A 15081-nucleotide genomic window follows, 5' to 3' on the forward strand; every position below is an offset into this window, starting at 1 on the left:
TACACTTCGAAGTAAGTGTGCAGGCAGCCCTTCAGAAACTTACCAGTCATATTGTGAACTTCCTTTTCACGCTGCTGCAGAAACAAATAATGATTAAGAATAGCTATCATACATTGGTAACAAATTCTTATGCTTTCTATTTGATGTCTCCACTAAACATGGAAACAGACTCGAATCTATACAGTTAGGAGAGTGTCACAAGGGAGTATAACATGACTGCACCAAAGGAAGAACGAAGAATAAGGTTTATTGGCATATCGCCAATAACGTAATACGATGTGACACATGCAGTAGCCACCAGAAAGATCGCAGGAGGCGCACATCGGCACGGCGCGTCACGGAACATAACATAACATGACTGCACCAAAGGAAGAATGAAGAATAAGGTTTATTGGCATATCGCCAATAACGTAATACGATGTGACACATGCAGTAGCCACCAGAAAGATCGCAGGAGGCGCACATCGGCACGGCGCGTCACGGACGTTAGTTGCCGCAAGTAGAGTCCCGTCCATCAGAGGGCACGCGAGAATTCGGCCACGACCTCTGCCAGCGGAACAACAACACAACAACAACAACAACAACAACTCAGGTAGCACGGGCCGTGCCCAGTCAGTTCACATCGGGCATGCCTATGAGACAGTTCCCGGTCTACTGTGAAGTGCGACGGAAAACGTGAACCGTGTTACTACAACGCAAGACTTAATCGGGCAAGAATGGGAAAGGAGTGGCCAATTTCAGGTTAAACCTGGAACGTGAGATAGTGATTTGAACTTCCATCTTCCAGAGTACAAATCTAGTGTCCTTCCACTTTGCCACCTCACTTAATCAATCAGACCACCAGGGTTGCCTGCATCGATTCCTATAGTCAAACTCCACAGTGATGATGTTGTTTTGAACTTTAAAGGAAGTTAAACAGGGCTAGAAAACATACCAGTATTGACTAGGTCTTCAATCAAGAAAGTGGAAATATTGATCCTGATTTACAAAGGGGCTACTTCTTGTCTTTGAGAATTCATACCTATTAATAAATTCACAACTTTTGTATGTAGAAAACTGAGTTAATCTGGCTTACGGATAAATTCGCGCTCTGCTGTCTGATCATTTTAGTATGCAGACATATGTATATCAGTGGGCTGAACTATTTGCAACAATGTGAACAATGCTCATAATAGCATGCTGCTCGGATTGCAAACTTTTAAAAGAATCAAGCAGATGTTGACAGTTCCCTTATGGTATAGTTTCACCTTGTTTTATACTGAGAGTGACATTCTACATTTCTCTTGTTAATTAACAGCATACTGCACATCATCAACAGCCATGCAACATGCAATGGTGGATCTGCTAGACTTTTTCTATACGTTATGGGCTTCAGCTATATGCACCAATTTTGCTCCTACAAGTTTTCTAACACCATTTGCCCACCCGTCATTAAGTTGTCTTCTTGGTAATCTTTTACCTCTTAGAATCTTTTGTCCATCAACCATCCACGGTTATATGGAATGGATAATGCCATGGAAAGAGACAATATAAGACGACCAACAACTCTATGGACAGCGTAACACATGCTCACTCTTCTTTCTGTCTTACTCAGTTGGCAACATTTGGAAGTCATGCATGAAATTATACAGTGGGGCAACAAACATGAATTACCACTTTGTCTGGGATTCATAAGTGTTTAGATAAATTTTGATTCATTTCAAAAAAATTGGCATGATTCTTGAGAAACAAGAGACTGATTCAAGCTACGTGAGTGAATTGAAGAAATATAATTATATCAACACTACAGCTTGCATTAGATTTCTTCATCAGGTTAGTGAGAAATACAGAGATTAAAGAACAGTCAGGAAAGCAGATTACATTTCACCGTAAGTGTTGTCAGCAGTCCTAGAGGAAGTTTTCAAGTTCTTCAACTAGAGAAATGAAGAGGAATGTGTGTTAATGGAACATAATCTGAACCACATTCATTTGTTGATGACATTGCAGTGTTTGTCTGTCTGTCTGCACTTGAGACAAACAATGAATGGATAAACCAAGTTTAAAAGTAGACTTGAAAGTCAGTTACTGTACAACTGAAGTAATACATAACCAACACATCAAAAAGAAAATTATGCAAATTAACAACAAAGGAATAGAATCAGTTGATAAGTTTTTGTTTTTTGGGAAATTGGAAAATGTGACGAAGTAGAGCACAAGAAAAGCAAAGAGTAGACACCAGTGCTTTTTATAAACTAAATACAGTTTTTTAAAAGTCAAATTAAATCTGGGGATGCTGAGGGATTTAGATTAAGAAATGAGTCACTAAAAGAAATAGGCCTAATTGACTTTTGCTATTTGGACAACGAAATAACTAATGATGGTCACAATGTAGATGACAATGATGACTGGCATTGTCAAGAAAAGTATTCCTGAAAAGAGAAATTTTCTAACACTGAATACCAATTTCAGAGCCAGGAAGTTTTTTGTGAAGGTATTTGTCTGGGATTGTAGTCTTGAATGGAAGTAAAATGTAATAGCAAGCAGTTCAGAAAAGAAGAAATAGGAGCTTTTACAATATGGTGCTAAAGAAGAATTCTGAATGGGTAGATCGAATAACTAATGAGGTGGTACTGAATCAAACTGGGACAAGAAAAAATTTACATCACAACTTGAGAAAGAGAAGGGTTCAGTTGATAGGACACATCCTGATGCATCAACTAATAGTCAATTTGGTAATGGAAAGAAGTTTTTGAATAAAAATTGTAGAGGGAAACCTAGGCATGAAGACAGTAAGCAGTTTCAAATGGAAGCAGGCTGCTACAGTCATTTAGAGGTGAAGAGGTCTGAACAAGATAGAATATTGTGAAGAGCTGCATCAAATGGTCAAATAGTCTTCAGGCTAATATCATCACCACTACAGCAGGACCTGTTCACTTAAGTTTCATTTTCATTGCAATTGTAATAATGTTTTCGACTCCAGTTTGTTTGCTTTTTTTTTTTTTTGCTTTACTATCTCTGTCAATAATTTCTGACATGAATCTTTTTATTGTCCACCGAGAAACCTTAAGATTTCTAATGGTTTTTGCATTCAAAAGGAAGGAAGGAATGAAAGAAGATTATGGTTTAATGACCCGTCAGTGATGAGGTCACTAGAAATGAGCACAAACTTGAATTGGGGAAGGAAATTGGCCATGTCCTTTCCATAGGAACAATTCCAGCATTTGTCTTAGGTCATCTAAAGAAACCACATAGAAATTAAATCTGGAAGGCCGGACAGGGATTTGTACCATAGTCCTCCCAAATGCAAGTCCAGTGTGCTAATCACAAGTCCAGTGTGCTAATCACAAGTCCAGTGTGCTAATCACAAGTCCAGTGTGCTAATAACAGTGTCACCTTGGTCTGTTCCACATTTAAAGTCCATGTCCCACAGCCACAAGTAAAAACTAGTAACACACTCTTACTACAGAGTTTCCTGTTGAGACATGTTAGAAGCTCGCTTCTGAAAACCCTCTTTAGTTCATTAAAAGCACTGCAGCCTGTTTTTACTTTTCTTCTGGTCTACAGACAACTTTCATTCCCAACTACTATAAAAACAATTAATTGTTAATTTGCATAATTTTCTTTGTAATGTGAGGTACAGGCATAGCTTCAGTCTTACAGCTACTGATTTTCAAATCTGCTTTTCAACTTAGTTTATACATACATCGTTTAAGTTTGACAGCAAATAAGACAAACAGTGCAATGTCATCAGCAAAATGCAGGTGGTTTAGATGATGATCTATCAATACACATTCCTCTTCATTTTCCCAGTTTAAGGACCTGAAAACTTCCTTTACAACTTGCTGAGAACAGTTATGGTGAAACCGAATCTTCTCACTGTCCTAATGAAGATACCTTGTGGAGTCTGCAGCATTTCTTCAATACACCCACCTAACTTGAATCAATGCCTTGTTTCTCAACAGGCATTCACACAGATTTTGTTGAAATCACCCTTATGAACCCTAGGCAAAGTGGTAAGTCATACTTCTTGCCCAACTGTATAATTTCATACAAGACTTCCAAATGGATGGTAATAGTGTAAGGCAGAAAGAAGAATGAGCATGTGCTGCACTTTCTACAGAGTTGACATTATACCTTGAGAAACATTTTTACTTCCCATGCCTTGCATCACAATTATGTGGCAATCATTTTGAATCAACAGAAGTAGTTCTCTTTCCTGCAGAGGCATTCAAAATGTAATGCCAGAAGGTGGTTTCCACATCTTTGGGAGATATGCAGCATCATGTTAATATGACTCAAATGAAAATGCTTCAGTAAATACCATGTTGGCCTTAATGAATTATTTCATGAGATAACATTAATTCCCATGCTTAACAGACACACACATATCAAGTTTCACTCTTCTACAACTGCTGCTACAATCTTTGTCTTGGACATTCATTTGTCCTTGACCCAACATTGTCTTTCTGTTGCCCTTCACCTCACCTCTGTTCCAACATACACCTTATACTGACCCCTCTCTTCCTGGCACATTCAGCTCAGTTTGGGGAGACACAGCTGTAACTTGGAGATATGCAGTCCCAATGTTATCTGCATCACAAAACAAAATTCTACAAATTATAAGCATTGTTCCATGCTATGCATACACCGTAGACATATATTCTATACGCTGTAGACATGTACTCTGAGATCAAATTACAATGTGTTGCATGGGAATTCAAGAAACTCACCAAATGACTCTACAGAAACTCTAGATGCATGAGTAACCTTTCACACCAAGAATATGGGGAAATACAACTACAATCAGCGAAAACTGTGCCTGGTTACACGACACTGACCTCCTGTGCCTATCACAACTGAAACATTGTAGACAACCCTAAATGAGCAAGCTTCTTTGAGAAAACTCCTATACTGGCATCAACAGTCTGTTAAAATCTTGACAGACCTTACCATGAGAGATGACAACAAAGGCATGCAAACACAACTCTACATACATGAAAACAATGATACGTGGGTTCATAATCAACTCTGATGGTGATTCTGGTGTATTACAGGAATCACTTTTAACAGTGCACCCATTTTCTTTGACGTCCTTGTGATTTTCCATTCTCTTCATTTATTACCTTCTCCACAGAACTTTATTGGGTGTAGGCACCAGAACATGTACAATAATGCAAAATCATATCCTGTGATTCCTACACTAACCCATTAACTCTGAAAATGGCAGGCAAGACAGTATACCTCTTCATCGGTCACCATTGAAGAATGAGTACCTTTAAGACTCCCACCCCAACCTCTTAAAGCCTGGCTGTATTGTGTCAAACTCACAATTTATTTTACGATTATTCTTGTTTGTCTGTTTACTTTAACTTTTCAAGTCAGCTACCCCTTCAATGCCATACTTTTCATGGTGGAATTAAAGCACACATTCCATACAATTCATTCTTTTGTTATGAATTACAGCTTATTTTAACACATTCTTTCAAGCTCTGCAGAAGAGCTTTGTTTTGTGATACTCAGCGCTATTTGAATTTTAGTTATATGTTCAGTATTCCCTCAGTACTTAGATAGTCAGTTGCTTCCCCTTCTCCATTACCCCACCCTTTTACCATCACACACACACACACACACACACACACACACACACACACACACACACACGCACGTGTTCTACAGAATTTAACAGTTTTACACTACCTTATCCTGAAAGCTTAACACTGGGCATATTATTCATTTTAATTGTGATGTTACTGACATGTCTCATTTCAGTAAGTACACTGACTTGCTTTTTCCCTGCCAGTTCTCTACAGCTTCTTCTTCACTAAAAATACCATCCAATATATCAACACCGCAATTTTTGTACCTGGTAAATAATATTTTTGATAACTTTTAATGAGGTTCTTCACTTACATTTTCAAATTCTGTAATTGTATTCTATATTAACTGAAACACAGAGAATTCCAACTTACCTTTCCAGCCACTTCCACTGCAAGTAACGATGGAAGTACATGGAACATTCAAACTGGCGAAATGGGTCTCCAGCAAGAAAGGTTTTTACAGCATTTGTACATTCTAAAAACAGGTCCTTATTACCAGCTGCCAGTTTCTCCTTGCAATGCTCAGTGAGTTCACTGTTCAGAATATCTACAGCTTCACTTGACTGTAGAAAGGAAAAAAAAATCTTCATATGAGAAAAGATGTTAGGACACATCAAACTAGGAGCTATTTTAGCTAAATCTGAATGGATCTCTCTCTCTCTCTCTCTCTCTCTCTCTCTCTCTCTCTCATATGATAACAGGACTATGTACGAGTCATTACAATTTTAACTCAAAGCAGTTTCCCGAGTAATCTACTTGTGAGTGAAATAATCTAATGTATGATAATTATGAATGAAGTAAGGCATCCCTTAGGACCCTCAATAAAAGTAAAGCATACTTACCTCAAATAGTTTACTGAGACAGCAATTGTTGAGCTACTTTTCAGTATATTTCAGTATTTCAACTTTTAGTATACCCAAGTCACAGAAGTATGTCACCTGGGATTTGAACTAATGTGTGATTGTTATCTATGGTCCACTGGTCAGGAATTTCTTCAGTTGTAAAATAGGATGACAAGTGATGAGATCAAGGGAAGTACTTTTCAACTTAATGCAATAAAATTTAGAATACTTGATGGAGATGACTGCAGTGCTCTGCAACTGTAAAGCAACAGTTCTCCATATTGCATTGCCTCACGTGTTCTACAAGGTTGACAATGTCAAGAGGCACTTCTCACTGTATTCTTCATCATGGAATTTTTGAAAACTTTAAGTGCATTGCCTCCATCAACAACGTATCACCTGCTTTTTCGTACTAACAAGCTCAAACACTAGAACAAGCCCAGATGATAGGTACTACATCCTCTGCATCCAAAAACAGTTGCAATGTCACAACTGGAAGAAGGAATCAGAAGTGCCACATTCACTCATTAAAATGCCAATACTACACAAATCAGGAACTGTCAACTGCTAAGTATGATATACCAATAGCTTATTGCGAAACACTACCTGCTTTGGTACTGTTCATTGATTTATACTTCATCATATTCTGTAAATAACAAAGAGAAGAATTTTCAAGAATGTAGGATGCATCAAGGTATATGTTAATGTAAAAACACAACTCAACCTGTACACTGTATTATATAGCCATACTACTTGTTATACAGCTTTACAATGAAACCTTCCGGGACACCCGTGCATGTTAAAGTGCCAATTCTGGGACGGGCAAATGAGCCAGTCCCAGACTGAATCCTCTTGTTGTGTTAACGACAAGGATAGGTGTGCCGGCCAGCCTGGATATGTTTTTAGGCATTTTTCCACATCCCGATAGGTGAATACCGGGCAGGAATCCAAGTCTCATCTCAGTTACATGTTTTGCAAACATTTAGAAAACTTTTGTTCACTTTCACATGAATAACTTACACACTGACTGTTGCAGTACACATCATATTCTGTCCAGGGAGCTGGGAGGGAAGGGGCGGGGGGCCAGTAACAGGATGGCAATAGAAAGGGCATCCAACCACCTATTAAATTAACTGTGCCAAATCCGTTCATACTCATGTGGATAAAGGCACAAGAAAATGAAAAGTTATCCAGCTTCATAGTGAACACCACTATTCATGATGTGGCTAACCAAATTTTCAATTCCTTGTCTCAAGATACATAATTAATTGTTCAGAAAGTATAATATGATGACACAGTGTTTGAGTGTTTGGTAGAAGATTTGTCAATAAGATTGTCACCTTGCCCCAGAAACGCATGACTCAAAGAACACAGTGTGCCAAGTACTGGTGGAGCAGCAATGACACTCCTATTGCGAACAATAAGTGCAAGCCATGGAGTTCAATGATTTTTAACGTAGATTTCAAGCCTGTCAACGGATTATTCAGCACAGCACTGAAGCGACGCACTTCTTACATTTTGGATTGCACGTTGATAATAACTCTCAACTCTGATGCCGTTTTCAATTAATGCAGTAGCCACATTTGGAGCATTGAAAATCCTTACATAATGCTTGTCTCAGATCACCAGCAACAATTCTCTATCAACAAGTCAAATCCGCTCGAGCAAATTCATTTGCGACCAAACCATTTTAATGGATCATGTTACCTGTTGTTTATTCAAGACATGCTTCCATACTTTTGGGGACTATTGTTAACAAGAGGATGTGATTTTAACAATATACCGCCCCATGCCACCTCAATATTAATGTCCATGTGCACCAGAACAACAGTTACCTTCATTGTTAGATGAGGAGCCATGACGCCAAAGCCAAGACCATCACCATCACAAGATGTCACGCATATGTATTATTTACTACAGTGTTACACGAATTGGTCATCATGTAAAAACCCAGCAGAAAGTGAAGACAAACTGAGTGGTATGATCCTAACAGACGCTTCATTGTATGACTGACAACAGGTATATTGCACTGTTGTAAACTGTGCACTGAGGTGAATACCTACGAGTTTAATTTTTGCTATAAAATTAAAGTGATAATAAAGAAGCAAATATTTTCCTGCCTTTAGTTTCTTATCTCAAACTAATACCCCTCATATACAAATATTTATTCTTTTTTCTCAGAGTAATTCCCCCCCCCCCCTCCCCGCCCCAAGGATTAAATTTACGGTCATCAGATATACATACATCTTGCTTTTAATTATTATTTGTGTACTGTACTTCAGTCCTGCACTAGTTTTTTCAGCTATATAAAAACTTTGAAAATTAGGTAAATGCAGTTTATAGTCAGTATAATAAACAGTGTATTCTCTGAATTGTGTGTCAACTTTCATTATTCAGTCTACACACGTCATCAATATCAACATAATAGGCACTTCAAATAACACTAAATTAGTTTTGTTTGTTAGTAGCACACAATGACAGTCTTCACTACATAATTTCTTTCAAATGATCTAGCAACGTAGAAGTTTTCTCCAAAATTTGTAAGTAGTTCCTTTATATTCATCTCTAGATACAAAGAATAGCAATTATATCTACAATTATACTTGTTACTGACATACGTGAAGAGGCAGGAGCTGCCAAACAAGTTTCTAAATTGGGTGGTATCATTTTATATTACTACGAGAAAAGCGAGACTAGATTTCCAACAAATGTAATACTGAAGTATGTTTAGACAACAGTGCAGGATTTGAGACTGATATGTGTGTGTGCTTGCAAAAATTTATTTTTGTAGATCATCATTTGACATAAGAAGCAGCATGGCTAGGCAAACTTTCTCAATACAATAGGTTTTAAGTACTTTCAAAAGCCACTGGATCTCTACATAATTACAGTTCAACCTTTAAAGTTAACTGAGAACTGCTTTTACATTCTGGATGTGGTGCAATTACACTTACAACACATCTGATCAACAATGGACTTACCAATGGCTTTCACATTCTTCACTACAGAATTCCTAGCATCACCTTTCATACAGCAACATCTCTTGCTGGAATAAGGAAAGTATATGAACTGTAACAAAATATGTCTATTGCAATCCACAGTGGACCTCATTTTCTCTTGCAGATAACTTTTAATAAGTATAAATCTTCAAGGAAGACAGGAAAAACAATGTAACACCTATTTGGAAAAGGTAGTAACAGTTGAGGATAGGAGAGAACTGAGTGAATGGCAAATTATCATTCAATTACATATAAAGATAAATACATAATACTAATAATAATAATAATAAATTAATAATAATGATAATAACAACACTGATTACAACTGTTTAGTCCCATTTCAGATAAAAAGAAATTGGAGGTACAGAATTAAGTTATTCTAGAAAGGAAACACAAGGGAAGACACTGCTTGAAGTAGCACACAACCAGTGAAATCATACTACAGGGTGCACATTAAGTCTGGGAACACTTTCAATTATTTATCGCACAAGAACTAAACATTGTACAGATGTCATACATATTGCATTTTGAATAGAAACTCTGTCTTTTACAAACATTCGATATGTGAACCATGAGTGAGCCGGCAGATGTCAATACGGTACTCGAATTCTTGCCATACCCGTCCCAGCATGGATCCTCGACTGTGGCAGTCGCTTCCCATATTCTCTCCTAGAGCTCTGCTACATCACATGGTGGAGGCGGTACATACACTAGATCTTTAATGTGTCCCCACAGAAAAAAGTAATACGGAGTGAAATCTGGTGATAGGGAAGGCGATTTCATGAAACAGCTGACCCCCTTCTGTAGCATGGCCAATTCACCGATGCGGCAGCTTCGTGTTCAGGTACCCACGAACTTCACGATGAAAATGGGGTGAAGCCCCACCCTGCTGAAAGATGAATGGAGAGTCCAATTGCATTTGAGGCATCAGCCATTGCTGCAACAAGTAGGAATATCCAGTGACAGTGCTCTCGGCGAAGAAGAATGGCCCGTACAGTTTTCGACGTGACAAGACACAAAAATCACACTCAAAGTCAATGCATTTGTGTGGATGCTTTGTACCCCCAGATTCAACAATTATGCCTCTTCAATTTCCCATTAGTGCGAGAAGTGTTTTCGTCAAACTCCAACACACAGAAGGCTCGCTCCGCACCTGAACTCTCCATGTTTGCGACTAGCGCTGACTATCGGCAAATTACCACACTACGCTGTGGCTGTATACATGAAAAAACTTTCAGGGTTTCTCTTCAAGATAACATATGTATGATATCAGTACAATGTTTAGTTCTTGTACAATAAATAATTGAAAGTGTTCCCAAACTTTATGTACACCCTGTATTACGATCATCTGCCTCTGCATCTACATTTATACTCTGCAAATCACTGTGAGATGCATGGTAATGATCCACAGTGCCATTTACAGCACAACATGGAAAGATGAGCTAGATGGGACTCAAGGAGGTGCTGACATGCCTCCGTATTTATGTAAAGTTGGCGTGTTTTGTGCTATTTCCTGGAGTTGCCGAAGGGTGTATGCAAGGAAGGGGGGGGGGGGGTGACGTCTTACAACAAAGACGACATTCGTTGTGGTCTTGTGGTCCCACATATAACCAATTGGTTTATCACATTCACTGCATGCATCAGTGGCAGCCACTAATCCTTGAGGAAGAAGCTTTTAAGGATGCTTGAAATTCATGTTCTCTGCTTATGTTGATACTGACAGCTGCATATAAGGTGCTAGATGTAAAAATGTACATTAGCATCAGTTACATTGGGATAACTGATAAAGTCTGTATGTAGTCAAACACTTATAAACATCATAAGCATTATTTCAAACAACTTTGACAGAGCCTATGATTAATTGCCAATGCAAAACAAAATATAGTTTGAAGAAGGCATACATGTGCATCTCTGGTGAAGAACAAACACTGTGCTATGAAAATATTGAAACAATTTTTAAAAATTTGAGGAAAAAATTCAGACTTTTTATGTGTGAAAGAACAGATCTTTCTCAAACTATTAAGAATTCCTAGTACAGCACAAACTGTACTCTTAGTAATGTGTCATTACACAGCAGTTCAAAAAGAATTCAGGAATAATCATACAATGTATTTTTAGTAATTATGTAATGTAATTGGATAGGTAAAAAAACCACTCACCGAGTGGCGGCAGGAGAACACAGATATAAAGATGTATTGAAATTTGCACATTTTTGGACCTAATGGCTCCTCCTTCGGGTTCAAGGGGAAGGAAGAGGGGTAAAGGATGAGGATTGGTGAGATTTAGGAAATTAGGAGAGTTTGGAAAAGTGGCCACAACACTGGGTCTGGAGAGACTTATCAGAGAGCATTAGAAGGAAAGACTGATTGTTGGGAACAGCACCGGATGAGATTTGTAAACATGGGCTGGTGTAGAGTAGGCTTACCCTGAAAAAGGGACTTTCAACGTTAGGTCTTTTAGGGTTACTCCCAGGGACAAGTAGACTTCAAGAAACAGAATGCTGGACCTTGTTTTTGATATTGCAAAAGCATGTTTTCGAAAGGACTGAATGCAATGTGTGATGTGATTCATGAAGGTCAAGAGAGGAGGGTTGAAGTATTAGAGATGGCGGGAGCGGTAAGAATGAAGCAGTGGCGGGGAGGGGGGATGAAGGGAAGTAACAAAAAAGATCAAAAAAATTTCATACAAAAATTATGGGGAGAGTTTGGAAAAATTGACCAGAACCCTGCTGCAGGGGAAACTTACTGGGCGGGGTGAGAAGGAAAAGACAGGCTACACCAGATGACGTTTGGAAACCTTACATTTTTGTCTGTTTTCAAGACTTTCCCAAGCACAATTTTTTTCCCATGACAATTATTTTGGTATCATATTGTCCACTTTTCTGCCAAGAAAGTTTTGCCTACTCAGTGCCTCTTCTGAACCCGTGATGGGAAAAAAAATTGTGCTTGGGAAAGTCTTGAAAACAGACAAAAATGTAAGGTTTTCAAACGTCATCTGGTGTAGCCTGTCTTTTCCTTCTCACCCCGCCCAGTAAGTTTCCCCTGCAGCAGCGTTCTGGTCAATTTTTCCAAACTCTCCCCATTTCCTAAATCTTACCAGTCCTTTTCCTTCAACCCTCTTCCTTCCCCTTCAACTCTTCTGCCAGAAGGAGCCAATGGGTCCAAAAGCTTGCATATTCATTTTTATACGAGTGTTCTGCCGCCACTTGGTGTGTAGATTTTTCATCTATCCAATTACATTATATATAGAACCTTTTTAGTGATATTTGTTTTATGGTGTTAAACTGTGCCCCAAAAGTATATTTCTCTACAAGGACTGTTTAGACAATTTCTGGACATTTGTTGTGTCAGAAGACTTGCCCCGTTCACTGCACTTTCTACATTTTTTCCTAATGACATGCTTTTTCACATCGCTTGGTTCATGCTTTTGCACAACATGTGCTTTCTTCTGATTTCTCTTTCCCATAACTCTTGGAATTTCCGTTGCGGAAGTAGTCTCTCTATAATTTTTAATCTGCACTTTGAAAGAGCATTATATCACTACCTGAATATTTGTTGTACAGGCAATGTGAAGTAAAAAGTAACATGTTCAATAATATGAAAGAGTACTTTTTTTAGGATGGGTATCTGCTCACATAAATAACAAGACAGCATCTGCCTATCTGTACCAGATACATCTGTGTTATAATCTGACAACTAGCACTGGTTTTGAAATTATTTGTTAGCATTCATTTTTTTACCGGTGTGTCAGGAAATTAGGTGGAAGTGAATCTAGTTTCTCGTCTTCCTTTACAAAACCGAGCAGTTTTATTTTCTTCTCACCATCTGAGCATACAGCTTCTTTAGTAATGTTCCTCCTGTTTAACCCTAGTGCATTCCAGGTTCATAGTAAGTTTAGGTACAACACAGTTATTGTAATAGTTATCCAACAAATGGAAAATGACCTTTTCAGCACAACTTTCTCCACTGTACTGTCAAGTATCAGTGAACACAGCACGTTTATTTGTAAAAGCATTCAGATTGTTTAGCAAGTACATCTCGATGCGATATTTCTTTTGTTTTGTATAGATTGTCATTTAGACAATCTCCTCCTCCAAAAGATCACTGGTTCATTCTAACATATGTCTCTGAGTAACACACTTGACACAGTATCAAAATAATTTAGTACAGGCCATTCTTTGTATAATCAATCATCTAAATCTGTTTTTGAATTTTTAGCACAATGTAATGAGCATATGATAATCATATATCTGTGTACTCACACTCATCACTATTGCCCTATTTTCGAAGAGTGGGTATCTTCCCAATAGGCTTGGAATCCGCTGAATTTCATGTTACCCATATGTTATAAAATTCCCAAGAAGACTAGTATTTCTTCTGTAATTATAGGTTTCCAGTTACAATTTGTAAAACCATCCTTTATATTTCATTTGCAGATATTGTAACAACATTGTTCTAATTTCCTCAGCTACAAGTTGAAGTATGTACCTTGTAGGTAGTAGCCAACAGAAATCCATTGATGCACTGCTAGTAGAATGAATATGCAAACATTATTTTGTAAACAGATCTCACTGTGCAGCTTTTTGTTAATCCTACTCTTCTTCATGACAGAAGATTTTTGTGTCAGTTGATTAGCTGCCATTTCCAACAATGCATGTTACAGACAATTCTGCACAAGAAAATAAAGCTGTTTGCAGAATAACATTCCCTCAGACTTTGTTACTTGTAACAACACAAGTGCACAGCTGAAAAGCTAGGTAGCATCTAAAACAATGTTCCCCCAAACTTTGTTGCTCATACAAGCACACGTGCGCAGCTTCTAAGCTATACTGAGCGATACACTTGAGGATATGTAATCTTACAAGTATCTTCAGCACTGGTCTAGTAGCTCACGTTGTTACATACTAGCATCAATCCTACAAATGTTAAACTCAATAGAATTTGAAGGTCAAAGACATAAAATTATGTCTTCATATTGCTCCTCTAAACAAATACTCAATGCGAGCATCATCACCATCCACCTACTTTACAAAATGGCTCATTAGTAAATGCAGAATTCCAGCTTTGATACTGTCTGATAAATTACATTGTTTCCATTGGTGCAGCATTTTTAGCATATGCAGATGGAATCTGCATCCTTCCTATACCCAGCAGGTGTCAACGCTCATCTCTGTCTTCAACAGCTTATTTAGCTTCAATTATTATTCACAATAGTGACACTGAAATTCATGTCACAGTTATGGCGCGCGCGCGCGCGCACACACACACACACACACACACACACACACACACACAAGTGAACAATGCTTAAACTGCACAATTTAAGAACTACAGCTCCCACCAACTTTGAAACAAATACAATTGAACATCTACTTTTGCAACTGCATCCTTCCTATACCCAGCAGGTGTCAACGCTCATCTCTGTCTTCAACAGCTTATTTAGCTTCAATTATTATTCACAATAGTGACACTGAAATTCATGTCACAGTTATGGCGCGCGCGCGCACACACACACACACACACACACACACACACACACAAGTGAACAATGCTTAAACTGCACAATTTAAGAACTACAGCTCCCACCAACTTTGAAACAAATACAATTGAACATCTACTTTTGCAACTGCAAAATATAGTTTCTTTTATTCATTAAAGAAGTGAA

General features: G+C 38.1%; 1 protein-coding gene across 3 annotated transcripts in view; it reads right to left on the reverse strand.

The window, feature by feature from the left end:
- LOC126252857 (G protein-coupled receptor kinase 2) overlaps positions 1 to 15081 on the reverse strand; it is a 208947-nt gene that overhangs the window by 71800 nt on the left and 122066 nt on the right. For all 3 annotated transcript variants that reach the window (XR_007545863.1, XM_049953810.1, XM_049953811.1), the window contains one exon: positions 5949 to 6139. Coding sequence is in view for 2 of the 3 variants with exons in the window: in XM_049953810.1 (XP_049809767.1) it covers positions 5949 to 6139 (191 nt within the window). In the remaining variant the exon portion in view is untranslated. The remainder of the gene's footprint in view (positions 1 to 5948; positions 6140 to 15081) is intronic.

The sequence above is a fragment of the Schistocerca nitens genome, chromosome 4, assembly GCF_023898315.1.
Source record: "Schistocerca nitens isolate TAMUIC-IGC-003100 chromosome 4, iqSchNite1.1, whole genome shotgun sequence".
In the NCBI taxonomy this organism is placed as follows: Eukaryota; Metazoa; Arthropoda; class Insecta; order Orthoptera; family Acrididae; genus Schistocerca; species Schistocerca nitens.